This window comes from Schistocerca cancellata, chromosome 12 (genome assembly GCF_023864275.1).
Source record: "Schistocerca cancellata isolate TAMUIC-IGC-003103 chromosome 12, iqSchCanc2.1, whole genome shotgun sequence".
Classification (NCBI taxonomy): domain Eukaryota; kingdom Metazoa; phylum Arthropoda; class Insecta; order Orthoptera; family Acrididae; genus Schistocerca; species Schistocerca cancellata.
The window spans coordinates 124,190,429-124,204,469 of NC_064637.1; the positions used below are offsets into that span (position 1 = coordinate 124,190,429).

Below are 14,041 nucleotides of genomic sequence, written 5' to 3' on the forward strand. Positions count from 1 at the left end.
CAGACAGGACTAACAGGAGAAATTGAATGTATACAGAGATGGGGAGCATGAATGGTCACAGGTTTATTTGATCTATGGGTGAGTGTCACAGAGATACTGCAGAAACTGAAACAGCAGACTCCCTAAGATATATGTAAACTGACCTGAGAAAGCTATTTACAAATTTTCAAGAATCAGCTTTAAATGATTACAACTCCCTATTTACCATTAATATAGGAATTGTGAGTTTAAGATTAGATTAATTACAGCATAGAGGGAGGCACTTAAACAGTCATTCTCCCCTTGCTACAGACATGAATGGAATGGGAAGAAACCCAAAGAAGTTGTACAATGGTTTGTGAAGTGTAGATGTACGGGTGCAGATCCACAAAAGATGAGCAGCATTCGGGAGATCTGGTGGAAGTGACCAACCCTCCCCCAAACTGATTCACAAAATCCACAATATGGTTTTGACTCACTGACAAAACAAAGTACATGAAATAGTTGAGGCCACGGACATAATGGAAGGTATACTTTTTCAATTTGTATGAAAAAAAATCTTGGCAAGATGGATGCTGCTGCTGCTATCAGTGGAGAATAAATGCAACAGTGTGTTCAATGCTGAGGCTGTTTTGGCATTTTTCTGTCAAAATCCTACTGGTTTTCTGCATCAATATGTAACTGTGGACAAAAAGTAGATACACTACTACACTCTAGAGACTAAGGAATGATTCAAACAGTGGATTTTTGAAGGCAAAAAGGCTCCAAAGAAGGTGAAGACGGTGAAATTTGTCAGCAAGGTGATGGCTACAGTTTTTTGGGATGCATGCACAATTATCTACATCAATTGCTTAAAAGGGAAAAACAACTACTACAGAGTATTATGCATCATTACTGGACTGGTTGAACAAAGAAATCAAAGAAAACGTCCTCCTTTGATAAAGGAAAAGATCCTCTTCAAACATAACAATGCATGGATGAATGCCTGCACAGTTTTGACGATCAAAATTATGGAACTGAAGTTTCAATCACTGTAACACCCACTGTACTCGCCAGATTTAGCCCCAAGTAATTTTCTTTGATTTCCAAACTTGAAAAAATGATTAGGCGGATGACGATTCATCATCTAACGAGGTGGTCATTGTCCAACTAGATGTATAGTTTGCATACCTTCCAAAACCTTACTTTTTGGATTATTTAAAAAAAGTTGCAGCAACACTCGAAAAAGTGAATAGAGTTAAAAGAAGATTATGTTAAAAACTATGTATCCCAAAATCACTTGTTTTCTAAGGACTTGCCGAATGATGCTTGTACGATTCTACACTGCTGGGAAAGAAGCACAAAATTTTAGAGGTTTCCAACTAACTCAAGATTTATTGTTCCAACAGTGCATATGGAGTATATGAAATGATTACATTTACAGAGCAGTAGTGCAAACAGTTCTGAGCTATCAAGTATCAGGTACCAGGTATCAAACCATGCTGAAATGCCCAATTAGTACATGGTGTCGCCTCCATGGGTGTCAAAGCATGCACTGATTCTGGCCTCCAGTTGATCATACAGGTGGCAAATACTGTCCTGGGATATGTTATGCCACCATGGCCTATTCATGGACCGCATTTACTCAAATCTAAGCCGCACCTGAAAAATGAGACTCGAAATCAAGGGAAAAAAATTTTCCAGAATCTAAGCCGCACCTGAAATTTGATACTCGAAATTCAAGGGAGAGAAAAGTTTTAGGCCGCACCTCCAAATCGAAACAAAGTTGGTCCATTGTAACATGAGACACAATTTAGATTGAATGAATGATGATACAGCTACAGTAGTTTGGTTCGAGTCTTAAGCTTAGCAGTTTAAGCTTTACCATGTAGCCATTGCTGTGCGTCAGGTGCTCCGTCCGTATTTATACGGGTACCATTCCTTTTTCATGTGCTTCATCTGGTTTGAACTGATTGCTTATTTTTCTTTGATCTGGTAAGTGCCATTCTCTTTGTTATAGATGTTTATGTCACTCTAGGCTGAAAATGCATAACTGTACTGTGTCATGCATTGTTTGTCGCATTCTGATAGTGAGTATTTACGACCTGTCGCCGCTCGCGGCATGGCTTGCTTTTGTGCGCTCTACTGCCGCTTACAATTTTTAAAAAAATAGAGGAATCGTCTCATTAGCGAAACAATGGCAAGAGACTGCTATTTGTTGTTACTTACACTGCTGCTTTCTTTGATAATGATCAACAAGAACCAAATATATGATAGAAGATGTCCTGAACGAGAGTTTAACGAAAATTTTTCTCCGGTTGAAAATCTTTGCAGATGCCTCTGTAGTACATTACATTCTGCACAGAAATTAGTCATCTTAGATTTAAAAATCTTGTCAATTGCCGTGCTTCATTTCTGACTGTATCACTATTAGGCATAAGAACAATACGAATATAAACATGACATGGTATGTATATTATTCCGCGTTTGCTGTTGTCTAACTCTAGTTTCGTAGTTTTTAGGCAGACAGGATTTAAATGAGATAGCAGCTAACACGAAAGAATACATGTCAAAATGTTTATATTCGTACGGTATTATTCTTATGGTGAAAAGAATACTGCATGCGATTCACAATTCATAAAAGTTCTTATTAGCAACGATCTCTTGTCACATGTATGAAAAAATTCAGAACGTAGAGTTGGCCATATTGACAAACATCCCAAACAATCTTGCCATTCGGATTTTCGTAGTACGTTGAAATGCTGCTACATTCGAAGATGAACAATACGGAATTTGTATTTACTTCGTTGGATAATGTATGAAAATGCAGTGGTCGAAATTCGGGGCGGTGAACAAAAAGCTCGTCTTCCACTTTTTTGTCTTTTTTTTGCCATCAAAGCACTACATAATTCGACGGCAGAAGTTAGTTGTGGCGGCACCTACCAACATTTTTCAGAACTTCTGCTTACTTTGCACTCGATTCTAAGCGGCAGCGGGTTTTTGGATTACAAAAACCAGAAAAAAAGTGCTGTTTAGATTCGAGTAAATACGGCAGTTCCATAAGGGTTGTTGGTTTATGAGTCACACAAGTCATTTCTCATCCTATCATATCCCACATGTGCTCTATTGGAAACTAGTCTGGAGATCATGCTAGCCAGGGAAGTTGCTGCACATCTTGCAGAGCACATTGATTTTGTTCACAGGCAGTGTGTGGGTGAGCATTATCCTGTTGGAGAACACATGATCTTCCTGTTGTGGGCCTAACAACATTTTGCACATACTAAGCTCTGGTTAGCATCCCCTCCAGAAACACCAAAGGTGAATGAGAGTTGTAGCTTATTGCCCCCCAGACCATAAGGACTGGGGTGAGCACAGTGCGTTTTGGATGAATACGCTCTACAAACAGCACTCACCAGGTCTATGTCATAAAAGCAAAAGACGATCACCCACACGCAGGGAGACTACACTTCAGTTGCTGAAGACCACAGCGCTCCATTCCATCTTCCAAGTGATCCCCTGATGGCACCAGTCGAGCTGTGCACATTGATGCCATGGCGTGAGTGGAAGATGGGCTAGACGTGTGTACGTACCCGATAACCAGTTCACAACAATTGGTGTTGACATGTCTGGGCTTACAAGCCCTTTTATCTCTACTGTGGTAGCTGTACAATTGGCCACCACTGAGTTACATTACAATACAATGATACTGACAGGCATCTGTGCCGCTTGGACATACAGAACTTCACGAGTAGGTGCGAGACTGTTCACGTGATTACTGATACCAGCATCATTGCACAAATGACACAGAACGTCCAACATGAGTGGCAGCTCTCCACAAGGAAAATCCTGTCACTCGCCAGGCCGCAATTTGACTCCTTTGAAATTAGCGTAATTGGCTGTAGGAAGCACAAGTGTGTTCAAATGGTTCAAATGGCTCTGAGCACTATGGGACTTAACTTCTGAGGTCATCAGTCCCCTTGAACTTAGAACTACTTAAACCTAACTAACCTAAGGACATCACACACATCCATGCCCGAGGCAGGATTCGAACTTGCGACCATAGCGGTCGTGCAGTTCCAGACTGTAGCGCCTACAACCGCTCAGCCGTTCCGGCTGGCCACAAGTGTGTCTCCGTGGCACAGTTGCATACTTGCTTCACACGTTTGCACCACACTGAGCCTTCTGGTTGTAAGCATTCCTTATTAAAGGATGGACACAGATGGCACTCAGGTAGCTATGCTACTATACTATCTGTTGGTGGACAATGATGAAACCATTCTCAATACCTCTACTACCCCCAGGTGGCATTTGCCATCATCAGTTCAAAATTGATGTAGTCTTTCCACGTGTACTCTTTTTCTGCAGTGTTTATGCTTGTGATCTACAGAAACTAGTAACTCAGATAAGGGCTGAGACTTACTGGCACTGACGACACACTCTATGTCCTCCAGGATGTTCCCGACGGCGGCTCGGAAGTCCTTTTCCCTGCGCAAGAGGAGGGCCTTGTGCCGGCCGGCGCAGTTGGTCAGCAGCTTGACACAGACACGGACGAACGTCTGCCGCTTGGTGAGCGTCTGCGGGTGGAAGTGCACCGCCTCCGGGATATGCGCCGCTGACACCCGAAGCAGCCTGTGGGCAGGAACAGAGGTCCGGCGTCGTGACAGAGGCAGGAACTTCATCGGCCTGCCACCTGACTTGTCAGTTCAATTTTCATTCTGTATTTCAACAATATACGGCTCTCGAGTCAGCCACTGGATCACATTTTGTGTATTTCACAATATTTCCTAGGGGCAACTGCTCTACATCATCGTATCATAGCTACCGGTTACTGCAAGCTAGTGACAACTGCCTGTGTCCGCACTGCAGTGGTCGTATGGACATCTGGCAGTTAGTTTTATGTTCCGTGGATTATTATTAATGACAGATCACAATGATGTAGAACAAGCACACATCACAAATTAACTTGCGCATATGATTACATTCTGAACATCTCTAAGTTCTTCCCAAAAAGAAAAAAGAAATACAAATGTTGTGAGTTAGTAAGTCCCACCCACCCCCTTTTACACATTACGGTAACAAAAATTCTTCTATGGAATAGATGGAGAAACTTTCTCAGTTTGTTTTCAAATTTCACTTCAATGTCCGTCAGGCATTTTATACCACTGGGTAAGCGATCAAAAATTTTTGTTGCAGTATTGTGCAACCCTAATGTGGAGAAATGAATATTGTTGTTCCTTTAGAACTGTAGCCGACTAACAATAAGCTTTTTGAGGGAGCACCCATTTTGATACACTTAATTTTATTTATTGCAATAGTATTAGAATGTTATTTTCATTATATCATCTCTGTAACTAACACTGCAAGTTATTACGACAAACATACTCTTTCCCTTGTGCCAACCCATGTCCTGGCCCCAGTTTCAGCTTCAGCTTCATTAGTCAGTTATCAGTCATCTGGATGATCTAGAGAGAGAGCAGTGTGAATTCTGCCAATTACTCCTGATGTTGCTATTTCATTACATTGATATTGGAGATATTGGATCGCTGACTTAGAGCTTGAGCTATGAAACACACTTAAATGGCAACATCAAGCTATCATAACAACAAAAATGTAAATCCTGTTCTCATTTCATTGTTCAATTAACCTTGTTCTATGTTTTAGACTTTGCAATGTCAGCATATTAAGTGCCCACTACTGCTGTGAGTTGGGTACTGCATATTTAATGTAGTTACTCGTATGTTCATCCTCACATTCAAGCAGACACAGATTGTGTATCTGCATGTGTAGTAAAGGAGGTGAAGTCATAAGAGAGATTCAAACCTTAAGCACATCATTCAAATATTTATTCTTTTTTGTAAATGGTCCTCCAGTAGCATTCAAATTATTGGAGAGAGAGAGAGAGAGAAAGAGAGAGAGAGAGAGAGAGAGAGAGAGGGAGGGAGAGAAATTATTGAAGGCATCACAACCCCCTACTGCTAGATGTCATGTCTGCATATGATGTCATCATGTTTGGGAGCCAAACCAAAACTGGTAACTAAGTTGATCCTGCACTATGCTGCAGCAGAACTTGTCACCGAAAATTTTGGTCTTCTCGTTTACCTGATGGAAATATTCACTCATACAGCAGAGACCCTTATAAATAGGAACTCAGAATTCTGACTACATACAGTCGGCATACCCGCATTTGCTGCCATTAAATACAGAGAAAAGCGTGAATAATCTGTTGCATCATACTGGGGGATTCACCGAGCTAGGTGGAGAGGGCACAGCATGTTATCTCTGGATGGGAGTCATCAACAGATGTAGAAGTAACTTTGGGTGTGCCCAATGAAAGTACGTTGGGACTCTTGTTGTTCATGTTGGATATGTTAATCACCTTTCAGACAATATTAATAGTAAACTCAGACTTTTTGCAGCTGATGAGGTTTTCTATAATGAAGTACTGTCTGAAAGAAGCTTTATAACTATTCAGTCAGATCTTCATAAGGTTACAAAGTGGTTCAAAGATTGGCAATGTCCTTTAAATGTACAGAAATGTAAAATGATGCAATTCACGAAATGAAAAAATGTCTATAATATCAATGATTCAAGAGGGAAGGACTCATCTCGTACTATAGCACACAATAACGATTTGTAGGGATATGAAATGCAATGATCACATAGCTTCACTCATATGTAAGGCAGGTGGTAGGTTTCAGTTTTTTGATAGAGAGACGGAAAAAGTCTACGAAGGAGATATGTTACAAAATACTCATGTGACCCATCTTCGAATATCGCTGAAGTGTGTGGGGCATGTATAAAATAGTACAAATTTGAGATATTGAATGCGTTCAAAGAAGGGCAGGACAGGTTTGTTTGACCCATGGGAGAGCATCACCAAGATGTGGAAAGAACTGAAGTGATGGATTCTTAAAAACAGACATAAAACTGTCTCAAGAAAACCTGTTTACAAAATTACAAGAACCAACCTCAAGTGATGAATCTAAAAATATACAATAAGCCCCTTGTCTTCTTGCAAGAACCACAAAGATAAGATAACACTGTTCACGGTGTGCTCAAAGTCTTTTAAGCAATCATTCTTCCCACACTTCAACTGTGAATGGGGGAAAGAGCCCTAATCACTGGTAAAATGGGAAGTACCCTCTCCCATGCAATTCCCAGTGGTTTGGAGATTTGCAGAGTATAGATCTGAATACGAATATCGATGTAGTTACCAGTTTTGGTTTGGCTCTGTAAGTTAGCTTCCACCTCCACTAACTCAAGTATTTCTGAATTTTAGGATCTTAATGGTGATTGTGGTCCCACACTGGTGTTCAGAGTGGTGCAACAGAATATGTGGACAAATTGAAATTTTGTAGATGTAATTTGCAAATCACAATTTGGTATTCGCTGTATGACTGATTTGAAAAACTCTGACTTCTTTTCCGAATGACTGCAGGTTCTACACATACAATGAATAAGAATGAACATCATAAATTAGTAATAAAATCATGTCAATGCTGGATCAGTAACACATCGAAGTGTTGCGTCTTTACTGCTAGAAATGCTGAAAAATGAAACTCATAATACAACGAATAAAGAGATTAAAAATGTGAACTGATTCAGCAATAATCAAACAGAACTTTAGAAACTGAAAATAAGTTAGTATATTGTGAAATGACTACAACTACAGCTCACAAAGCTTACATATCAAAACGCGAAGGCAGGCAGATAAGTGCGGACATCCAGACTTCTCTAGCCGATCTCAGAAAGTTTGAAGGCTACACCTTCTTTTATTACACAGATGCAGTTGCAATATTTATACATATGTTTTACATGAAACATAGTTTTTTGGAAAATGGGTTTTGCAAGACTTAGATGCAGCAGCACTGCTGGTGAATTGGACCACGCGCAATAAATCTACAGCTCAGTTCCTGGTAGCGGACTACGGTCATGCTACTGTTATTTGTCAGGAAGTCACCCAGTTGTGTATGTATGACTTTATGATGAGGTTTCTATAAGACGACAGTCATAGTGTGGACAACAGCTACTTGCCAGTGGTAACCGGCTGCCACACCTGAAGATATCTGGCAGTTCTCTCAAGGAACCATTATGGGATTTACAAAATGTGATACGGCACCATACTCGAGAGCCATATATCGAACACATAAGCCTGAAGAGTCACAGCATTTCAATGACTTGGAATGTACCAAATGGTCACATGATCTGGGTATCATCTTAAAGTGATTAAATGCTAGATTTGTTTCCATTTTTACAGTTCACTTTCAGACAATGATGACCCATTAAAGCCCCAGGTCACATGAATAGTTGCACCACCACTTTTGATTTTTCAACAAGTAATCATCAAATGATTTGAATAAATTATATAGTAACTCGCTAATGCCAACATAGTGATGATCTGATTGTTGTCTCATTCCAGCTGATTAGTATCTTAATATAACTGTCAATGTCAAGTAGTTCTGTAGAACACAATATACAAAACTGTGACAGTTTTTTCATTGTGCCTGTCTGCAACTCAACTCATCTTTATGATTAGTAACAATCAATCCCTTTCATACTCTTCTCTATATTCCATCCACAACTTCCCATTGTTTGATATATGTGTATTTCATATACGCAGTTTCTCTCTTCAGTCTTTGAGTTTTCCATAGATATTTATCAATTTTGATTATTTTTCAGAGAATTTTTCTTCATCTGAAAATTCAATCAGGTAATTGGATAAACTAATAGTATCAACCAATAATATGCATGTATGGGGGCAGTTCATTGCTCATGTCTCTTAAATCTTATAATTTTTCTCAAAAGATGACAATTTTGTCAAGAACGATGTTTACTGTACAAAACCACTATACTAAAAGTTTATAATAGAAGGAAACATTCCACGTGGGAAAAAATATATCTAAAAACAAAGATGATTTGACTTACCAAACGAAAGCGCTGGCACGTCGATAGACACACAAACAAACACAAACATACACACAAAATTCTAGCTTTCGCAACCAACGGTTGCCTCGTCAGGAAAGAGGGAAGGAGAGGGAAAGACGAAAGGATTTGGGTTTTAAGGGAGAGGGTAAGGAGTCATTCCAATCCCGGGAGCGGAAAGACTTACCTTAGGGGGAAAAAAGGACGGGTATACACTCGCGCGCACACACACACACATATCCATCCACACATATACAGGCACAAGCACATATACCTGTCCTTTTTTCCCCCTAAGGTAAGTCTTTCCGCTCCCGGGATTGGAATGACTCCTTACCCTCTCTCTTAAAACCCAAATCCTTTCGTCTTTCCCTCTCCTTCCCTCTTTCCTGACGAGGCAACCGTTGGTTGCGAAAGCTAGAATTTTGTGTGTATGTTTGTGTTTGTTTGTGTGTCTATCGACGTGCCACCGCTTTCGTTTGGTAAGTCAAATCATCTTTGTTTTTAGATATACTAAAAGTTTATGTTTATGTGGGTGAATGTTAAAGGTAAGTGACAAATTATTAAATTAGAAGTAATGTAAGATGGAAATAAAAGAAAATTGACTGAAAATATGTATAATTATTGTCTAAAAGTTATAAATGTGACCATGTAGGTCAATCTTTGTTTGTCTTTTCTCTCAGTACTGGTTTCTGTTTTGCTCAATATGGTACTGACTTTGCCTTTTGTGTGAATTTATTACCTCATGCAGCCACCACTGTTACACAAACTTATCATTAAAATGGCTGCAATGTTGGGAGAATTGTATTGGGAAATGCATCACTAAGCATAGTATAAGGCAGTCAAATGAAATTGAAACAGACGGAAAAAAGTAATTAAACTGTTTGCTATTTGAAAAGTAATTGCCATAACTGTTAACACATTTATCCCATTGTGAGACAAGAGCAGCACTTTATGGAGGATGTGCAAGAGCTTCCCAGCGAACCTTGACTGAAGTGAGCACCACCAATTCCAAATGCCCACAAGTGCTGATAGATGGCATTATTCTGTTGCAGAATAATGCCCACCCACATGTTAGCAAGGTTGTTGTGACTAAACTGCAGAAGTTTTGCTGGTAAGCCTCCATATAATTCTGATCTCTTCCCATGTGACTTCCAAATTTTTGGAACCCTGATGAAAGACGCTGGATTTCCTTTGGATGAAGAGGGGCATGTCTGGGTACAATCATGGTTCCATAGGCGGCTGCAAATGTTTTTCCATTAAGGTACTGACCATCTTGTCTCTCAACGGGATACATGTGTTAACAGGTACGGTGATTACTTTTGATGTAATCAACTGTTTCTTACTTTTTCCATCTGTCTTATTTTCATTTGACTGTACTTTATATACGAGTTTGGTTATTTGGGCAGCAAAGTGACTGGAATGTCAAAAGTAGAGAGGACATAAAATGCAGACTGGCTGTAGCAAGGAAAGTATCCCTGAAAAGGAAAAATTTGTTGCCATCAAATGTAAATTTAAGTGTTAGGAAGATTTTCCTGGTGGTATTTATCTCGATTAAGCCTTGTGAGGAAGCAAAACATGCACGGCAAACAGCAAGGAGAAAATAGTTTTTAAAATGTGGTGCTGCAGAAGAATGTAAATATTAAATAGGTACATGTGAAAGTACTGAAATGAACTGGGGAAAAAAAAAAGAAATTTATGGCACAACTTGACTAACAGAAAGGATTAATTGATAGAACACTTCCTAAGACATAAAGGAATAGTCAAGTGTACGGGTTAAAAATTGTGGGTAGCATCCAAGGCTTGAATCAGTAAGCAGACTCAAGTGGATGTAGGTTGCGATAGTCAATTAGTACTATTTTTAATGTGTGGAGGCTTCTATTTGTTTACATATATTTCAGAATGGTTGTTAGTCAACTGAAAACTGCTTTCACCTAGTTGTAAGAACATTATATTGCAATCCAGATCATTAAAATTTAAGATGAATAATTTCTAACCTGATGATATCAGGTTTTACAAAATTTATAAGTAGTTCAACAGAGATAAAGAGTCTTGTACAGAATAGGCTAGTCAGCGAGCTGCATCAACACACTTTTCAGACTGAAGACCACAACAACAACAACAACAACAACAACAAAATGTCATTATTCACTGATTTCCATACACAAAACTATCCAGCACTGACTTACCCAAGTGTTGCAATGTCTATGCTATGGCCTGTGTCATCGTCATCAGTATCCTCGGGTGCCAGAATGACGCGGGGATCGCAGCTCATGACGTACCAGTTGGCAATGGACTCGAAGGCAGTAGAGTCAAGCAGATGCCACGCAAACCTCCGAGACTCGAGGAGCAGGGGCAGTAGCTTTGTAGACTGCAAAGAAAGTCATTTATCCAGGCATTATTTAGTAATGACTTAAGACCGGATCACACAAATATCAGGAATGCAAGGTGTGTCAAAGTAATGCAACAATGTCTATTACAAGCATTTCACAATGAAGACAATGCTAAGTTTTGAGCTTCGCTGGCAGTCTTGGAGATTTTGCATTGTTTAAAATCTGGCAACACACGACCACATTCATTCACACAAGCAACCACACCTCACACACACATGACCACCATCTCTGGCAGCTCGGACCAGGATGCAACTTTCACGTGAACAAAAAACAGCAATCTGGGGAAGCACGAAAGGTGAAAGGACAGCACGGTCTGCTCTCTCTCGCTACCCGTTCTTTGAGGTCCTTTCCCCTTCCCTGCCCCCTCCAGACTGCTGTTTTTGTTCACGTGACAGTTGCATTGTGATCCGAGCTGTCAGAGATGGCGGTCATGTGTGATGAGATGTGCTTGTTTGTGTGAATCAATGTGTACATGTTTCCTTTTCTGATAAAGGTTTTGGCTGTCACTATTGTCAAGCTCTCCAGTATGGAGTAGCATCCCAGAATTGGATGTCCAACGATATTCCAATACCGGAGAGCCTCGGCAATAGTGACAATCTAAGAAGGGGAAAATAAGCTGAAGAAGTGAAATTTGTGTTAGCAAGGGCATCTGAGTAGGGCTGTCCATTACCTATGTTAGCTATAATGCTGTGGTAGCGTAATGGTTGGCATACTTGCCTAGTAAGCAAGGAGATCTGTGTTCAAGTCCTGGCCACTGCACAAATTTTAATTCATTTCTTCAGCTTCCATCATTATTGTAGATAAAGATGAGACTCAAATGTCTCAAGGAAAATTTAATTATATCAGATCTATAAATCACCTTCATCTGAGTGAGGTACAGGCAAGATTTCCCCATTACGTCCAATGCTGAAGTGCTATCCCAATACCAGAGAGCCTCAGCAATAGTGACGAGCTGAGAAGGGGAAGATGAAGATGTGAACAGAAGTTTGTGTTTGGTGTGTTGGTGTGTGTGTGTGGGGGGGGGGGGGGGGGGGGGGCAAGGGACTAGGGTAGTCCGTGCAGCTAAATTAGCTATAATACTGTGGTGATGTAAGCAAGGAGATGCAATCACAAAAGGGTTAATCCTTTTATAAGCTGTAGGGAGTACCACCAACTGTATTTCTCTGGGAAACATTGCACCAGCTGTAGTTTCTGTTTGTTGTGAAATACAATTTTAGTTGTTGTGAAATGTCTCTTGTGCCTTTCAGGACCCCTCAGGAAATATACATACCACCAAGTAACATTGTTTCACAATTTTGACGAAATAAGTTGCTGATGATGCAGGTGGTGACCATGATGTTGACCATGGAAATGGTGCAGGTACAGATGAATTTCACAGTTCACATAAAAATGTTAAACAATGGATACTAAATATGTTACTTTTCATAATGTCACCTACCTGTCTGACAGATGGCTCACAGGAGAGCTTGACAAGCAGGTGGAGGAGGCACGCGTGGGCCCTCGCTGTGAGGGCTGGCGGGAAAGTGGACAGCACGTGTCCCACCCAGGACCACCAGGCCACCTCGACGAACATGCCGCCCAGGAACTGGTGGCAGTCTGGCAGGTATTGGTCCACCACCTGAGGGCACAAGAAACACATAGTCTACATCTGCAGCTACATCAATAAACTACAAACCACTGCAAAGTGTGGTTTCTTCCCACTACACTTCACTCAAGGGAGGTGCACAGAATAGTACCACACATCTCGCCATCAGCAGGACAAATGCATTGACAAACAAAAGGATGCTGTAATCAACTGTCAGCTAGAAAAATAATAACAATGAAACTTTGACAAGCAGTGCTCTGCTGCAGTGAAACATTTAAGGAAAATTGTGTTGGTCAATCAAAACCCACTGAAATTAATCACTGAGTTGGCAGCACTGGTGCCTACCCGTATCTGCATCTTTGTCGCTAGACGCACTTCCCACATTTAAACACCTTCCTTTAAACAGGGTGGCCATAATTACACTTTCACCACTTGAGAGCACCCCCATGAAAAACAAATAATCATAGGACAATGAGACTTTGTGGAACCATTTGCAAGTATATGCAGGAGAGTAATAACGAATAAACCACCGAAAAGCGCATGTGAATTTCCATGCAGGAGGGTAACATTTCTTAACTGCTTAGAATGTTTACACTCCAGGTTACTAATGTTGTTCAATATGGTGACCATTTGTGTCCACGAGAGCCTGGAGCCACACTAGAGATACCACATCACAATTGTTTGTAGCATTTTTCGAATGGTGGGTCACGGTATGTTCAGCAGTCGTGCCACATCTGGTGCACAACCTGACGATCATACACTGTGTCCAGAATTCTCAGCCATGCCAACAGTAACGTCTTCAAAAGTTTGTGCAGCAATTGGTCATTGCCCTCTCTGAGGAGCAAATCCCAAATCATCATCTCCAAGCCCAGTGCAGAAAGAGGACCTCGCAGTATTCCTTTAATGTGTCGATAGTCGCTCAGAGTGGCAGCACTATTGCTGCTGTTTTGGTGTAACAGCTTTATGAGTAAAGCCCTGCTCACCTCATCCAAACCCATGTTGATTGTCTGCCACTGTAATGCACAATGACACTTGTGTTTCAACTGTACACAATACCAACACCTAATGGAAATCCATGGCACTAACACTACTAACAACGCAAACCTGCATACTGTGAACATATTTCCTATAATGTTAGATATCCATATAGTAAATATTTTTCGTCTACACCTGCTCAAGTAGCGAA

The 14,041-nt window shown here is 40.5% G+C and overlaps 1 protein-coding gene across 1 annotated transcript in view; it reads right to left on the bottom strand.

Moving 5' to 3' along the window:
* LOC126109509 (ectopic P granules protein 5 homolog) overlaps positions 1 to 14,041 on the bottom strand; it is a 343,395-nt gene that overhangs the window by 56,095 nt on the left and 273,259 nt on the right. Inside the window, exons 34-36 of the mRNA XM_049914531.1 lie at positions 12,709 to 12,888; positions 11,067 to 11,248; positions 4,379 to 4,587 (exon numbers count right to left, since the gene is read on the bottom strand). Of these exons, the coding sequence (XP_049770488.1) occupies positions 4,379 to 4,587; positions 11,067 to 11,248; positions 12,709 to 12,888 (571 nt within the window). The remainder of the gene's footprint in view (positions 1 to 4,378; positions 4,588 to 11,066; positions 11,249 to 12,708; positions 12,889 to 14,041) is intronic.